The 4,978-nt window shown below is 38.9% G+C and overlaps 1 protein-coding gene across 2 annotated transcripts in view; it reads right to left on the bottom strand.

Annotated features, from left to right (window-relative positions):
• The window catches only part of vps13b (vacuolar protein sorting 13 homolog B), a 394,105-nt gene that overhangs the window by 239,423 nt on the left and 149,704 nt on the right, over positions 1 to 4,978 (bottom strand). For both annotated transcript variants that reach the window (XM_014010833.1, XM_014010832.1), the window contains exon 21: positions 3,252 to 3,384. In XM_014010833.1, the coding sequence (XP_013866287.1) occupies positions 3,252 to 3,384 (133 nt within the window). The remainder of the gene's footprint in view (positions 1 to 3,251; positions 3,385 to 4,978) is intronic.

Genomic DNA, 4,978 nt, shown 5'->3' with positions numbered 1-4,978 from the left:
CAAAAGTACAGTTTTTTAATTAAATGTTGCTGAAACAGCAAGTTTCTCAGTGGATCTGCGCTCAAAAATGCAGCCTAGGTATATATATATACACATATATACATATATACACACACACACACACACTGTATATACAGTATACACACAGTATATCACATTGTATACCAAAATTTTTAACAAAAACTTTGGCGTGTGTTGGCCATGATGCTCAGCTAGTACCACACCAAGTCTGAGCTCAATATCTGTAAAACAGACTGAACTGCAGCAATCAGAAGAAAAATACTTGGACAGTTTCAATATTTTTACAGACTTTAGAGTCCAGCCACTAAAGGCTTTGTAAAAAGAAAAAAATTAGCCAAATAGGAAAACAAATTTAGAGACAGCAAGACTGAAGATCAGTGACAGATCGACAACAGGCTGACAGTTAGTGTTCTCTACTGAGTGTTGCTGACAAACTACAGCCTGAGGTTGCTTTGGATCCAAGGTGACTGTTTACTGACAACTGCTAATGAAAAAATATACAGCTCAGATGGAACTAAGCAGAGATGCTGTGGTTTAGAAAAGCMTTTAGTGCAGATTGGATGAAACAAGAGAAACAGAATGGAGAGAAAACCAAGAGGACATGAACAGCAACATGACCTTTCAGCTTTGTAAACTCAACTCTAATGGTCTGCTTTATTCACTGAAGTGTCAGAGAAGCATTTTGCTTAATAAAACATATGACAGTAGTGTACACATGCAATGTTTACAACCTAAAAGTGACATCAGCAATCCCAGAGGTTCATCACCCACAGTTTCCTGGAAACTGTGGGTGGTTTCCTGGAAATTTCATGATAAAACTTTAAGTTTTATCATGAAAAACTGCYGTAATTCTCCCAGGTATGAGTCTTCAGGCTATTTAGTATGACACCTCAAATCAGGATATAGACACCTTCTGGTTGCCTGTGTGATTCTGAATGGAAAGAAGCATGTAGGGGGGTTAAAACCAACCCTCCTAATGTGCCTTTGTGCTGTAAAGCAAGACAGTAATAAAGCTGAAACAGTCTATAAAGTGAAAAGGTAAGGCATTGAGGACATATGACCAGTGCAACCACCCAGTCACAAGATAAAATGACAAACAAAGGGAAGATTGTTGATGACGCACAACTTTGTATTTAGTTTTAAAAACATAACCACAAAGAGAATCACTAAACTGAGTTAATCCATTATGTTTTGAAAACGATGCGAGGGAAACATTCGTCCAATGTTTAATACTTTACGCTCCATGCTAACTCAGCAGAGTTCTGATCCACACTTCTTGTTTTGTACTGCTCACTTCACCTTTGAAAGCTCACATCTGTGCAAGACGTGGCCAGCAAAATTACTGACTTTTAAATGGCCAGTAACCAGACAAGGAAAACTAAGCACACTGGTTGGCGTCTTAACTTGGCACAATCTGCTCAACCACCACAAAATGGTGAGGGGACTCCATGACAATGGTCTGTGATGCCTGTGGCATTGAATGACAGAGCCCTCTGCACTACTGAGGCCACTTCCTGGCTCTGAGCTGTCAAAGAAAAAGAATTATTGATGACTCTTTTATGAATCCTGAGAAGCTCAGAACACTGACTGTTTCTAACCTGGTGTCCAGCTGAGGGACAAAATGTTTGAATAAAAGAGCAATGGGCCCTCTTGCACTCATTTGGGTTCTTTATCCATCCCCACTCGCCATAAACGGCAGGAGGGAGCAAAAAGACAGACTAGTCTATGCAGCCACTTTACAGAACTGTTTTATGGAAGAATCTTTTGTTTATATTTGTTAGATGACCAACATACTTAATCCCTAATATCAGTTAAACAGATGGATGGAAATGCTTTGTACRGCACTGGATTATGTGCTCGACAAATCAGCACGCACTGGGTTTTTCCTGAACTGTTCTGACACCACAAATGACCAAAAAGCAGCTTGTCATTGCACCATAAAACAAGTAACAATCCCTTTAATTAACAAGATATTGCTGCAGTCAAATCAATCTATCAGTCAAAATAAACAGTATTTCTGAGTAAGGAATAGGCACAAAGCAATCGGCTTTGAAATAATTTAAGATAATTTCCAAAAGTATTGGAGCATTGAGTAAAATGTGAGGGAAAAATCAAAATAAGCCTGCAAATTTCACAAGACATTTTAATAAAAAGAGCAAAAAACATTACATTTTACGATTTCATAAGAGGAAAAAATCCCATGTAGCATCACTGTAACAATACATCAGTTTCTAACTGTGAAATAAAAGTTTAGATTTATGTGCATGTGTTGATAAATTTCAGTTCCCAGCAGGAACTATGTCAAGATGCAAAAACACCTTTAAAAGATAGATTTGATAAGTCAAACAAATACTGACATAGCTCTTATTCTGCTTGTAAAAACTGAGGTTATTTATTCTTTGGAGCACTCAAACTATGCTCTCGGGAGGATGAATGCGCTTAGGGTGCTTAAAAAACTAAACATCTAAGCAGAAGTGTGCACCTAGTTCTACTGAGCCACCATCGAGAGCGCCCTGCCCTCCTGCATGTCACCGTTCACCCCAGCTCCTTTGTCCACACTAAACAACTTGATCACATCATGAAGCTGGGCAGTAAACTGACTGGCCAGTTCCAGGGACGTGAGCCGGGTTTGGAACTGTGGTTTGGCTGCATTGGTTACACAACAAACCGATTGTTTCCTTTTTTCAGTAATACAGTACAAGCAGACTTATTGCTTATCCTGTTTATGACATAAACTTTATAACTCATACTTGAGAAAAGTTTGCAGGGTTAGCCCACTAGTTTGTCCTACCAAACATTTCTGCAGAGGTGGGTCATCACTGATGAGTCCAAACTCCACAAAACCTAGATTTTAATGTTTTCCTGTCAAAGTTAAACATACAAGACATTTTTGTCCCTTATCAGAAGAATTAGTAAAAGTGAGATTCCTACATGGACAAACATTTGTGTTCACACCTAATTTGAGTCACATCAAAGACTGTAAAACCTTCAACATTTAATTATAATTTGGACATTTTTGGAGGTTTGACTCTTGTCCAAACATCTTCTGTCTGTTTTTTATATATGTACTTTTTTCCACATTCAGGAAGTGTCTTGTTAAATGAACAGTAGACATATCTGAATAAAACCATTGTTTTGTTTTATTAAGCTCTAATTTTATTTTTAAATACCTTCCAGATGTTATAAAAAAAGGTCATGTTGAATTTTCTCATCACAGCTTTGTTCGTTACCTGTCACTGTCTTGGTTTTCAGAGGACTGCTGGCGTAGTCCGAGGCCTGATTGGAGGGATGTTTGACCAGTGGCGGGCTCCCTACAGACACGTCATCTTCTCTCCTCTTGGCCAGAGGAACTGGACCYGAGTTCTGCAATGACATCACAGCAGGACTGATCACTCACGAAGCGGTGGAAATTAAATCTGTTATTTTTGTTTGTTCAGCTTTTTAAAACCCCACCTGACCTGAAGTTGCCTTGTTAAAAAAAAACTAACTGCGCCAGATAGCACAGGCTCCAGGTCAGAGAGGGGAGATAAAGTCACTCATATGCACACACAGACACGCACCTACAGACACACTCATGCGCACACACAGGTCTGGTTTGTATAACTTTGTGGGGACCGTGCATTGTCTTCCATTCATTTTTTGGAAWWTATATAGCCTACCCTAAAATTAACCTCACAGGTACGTACATAAACTAAATTCACACCTTGGTCCTAAACCTAACCCCCCACCCATAATTTGCATTTGGACCTGTGGGGACTGGGCATTGGTACCCACGATGCACGTTCAGCCCACACAAGGCTGCTTTTTTGGGAAAATTGTCCCCACAATGTAGGAAAAACAAGGCCACTCATACGCACACACAGATGCACTCATACACACACACACAGAGCATTCATACACACACACAGAGCATTCATACACACACACACACAGAGAGCACTCATACGCACACATGCATCAAATAAGTGAATGTGTCTGAAAGCTTTATTTTCTTTAGGTACTTTTATACCAGTTTATATTCCATCATCTTTTTTGCTTGGTGTAGTACTTCAGTTTGAGGCTCTTGTTTGGAATGGACCAGTTACATTTGTTATTTCTGCTATATAAAAAAACTGACATGAATTAATCTGTATTTTMAAATAAGTTTACTGCTAAACTTTGTAGAATCTATATAAAACACTTCTTTTTTTGTTGTGGTTTGTTCACAGTAAGCTGTGCACTGCAAAACTAAGTTTATGAATAAAATATTCAAATTATTTTATTTAAATAAAGTCCATATAATAATTTAGTACTTTATGTTGTAAAGTGGATTAAACACCTTGTGACTGCTGTTCATTCTTTTTCAATGACAAATGCTCTTAATCTTAACACACACATAAAGGACTGGAAGCCAAAGCAAAAACGGATTTAGAATATAAGTCTGTTTTTTCTCCTTCTCTTCATGACATTTCCCCAGCCATACTTCCACTTATCTGATTTATCCTGTTTCCTGTCCTCTCTAGTTTCAGCTTACTCTTATTTTACCCACACCTGCTTAGCCCTCTCCCATCCTGTGAGCTTTAAACTTTTTCTGCCCTTTTTCCTCTTCCTTGGCCATTTGTTCACACGTTCAAGTGTTTTCCTTTCTTATCAATGTGATTTTACCATTTTTACTGTCATTCTACAAAGATGCTGTTTATGTTTAAAACACTTATCCTCGTGTCCGTACCCTCAAATGTCCCCTCCTACCTTTGGTTTTCCTCATTTTTCAGCATTTCCTGGAATCTTGACCCAAACAGTGTCCTCTCCTCTGTCCTTCACGTCTGACTGGCCTTCAGCTGAAGGCCTTGTGAAAACTAGCAAGGCCTTGAAAGGTGGCCCTGACATGAGCTAAGCTAAACGCATTCACTGAAACACAAACTTCTGCACTAGCATGACCACTAAAACACACACACACACACACACACACACACACACA

The sequence above is a fragment of the Austrofundulus limnaeus genome, unplaced genomic scaffold (assembly GCF_001266775.1).
Source record: "Austrofundulus limnaeus strain Quisiro unplaced genomic scaffold, Austrofundulus_limnaeus-1.0 Scaffold74, whole genome shotgun sequence".
NCBI classification, from domain to species: domain Eukaryota; kingdom Metazoa; phylum Chordata; class Actinopteri; order Cyprinodontiformes; family Rivulidae; genus Austrofundulus; species Austrofundulus limnaeus.
Note: the sequence above shows the minus strand (reverse complement) of the source record. Positions and strands in the feature narration are given on the sequence as shown.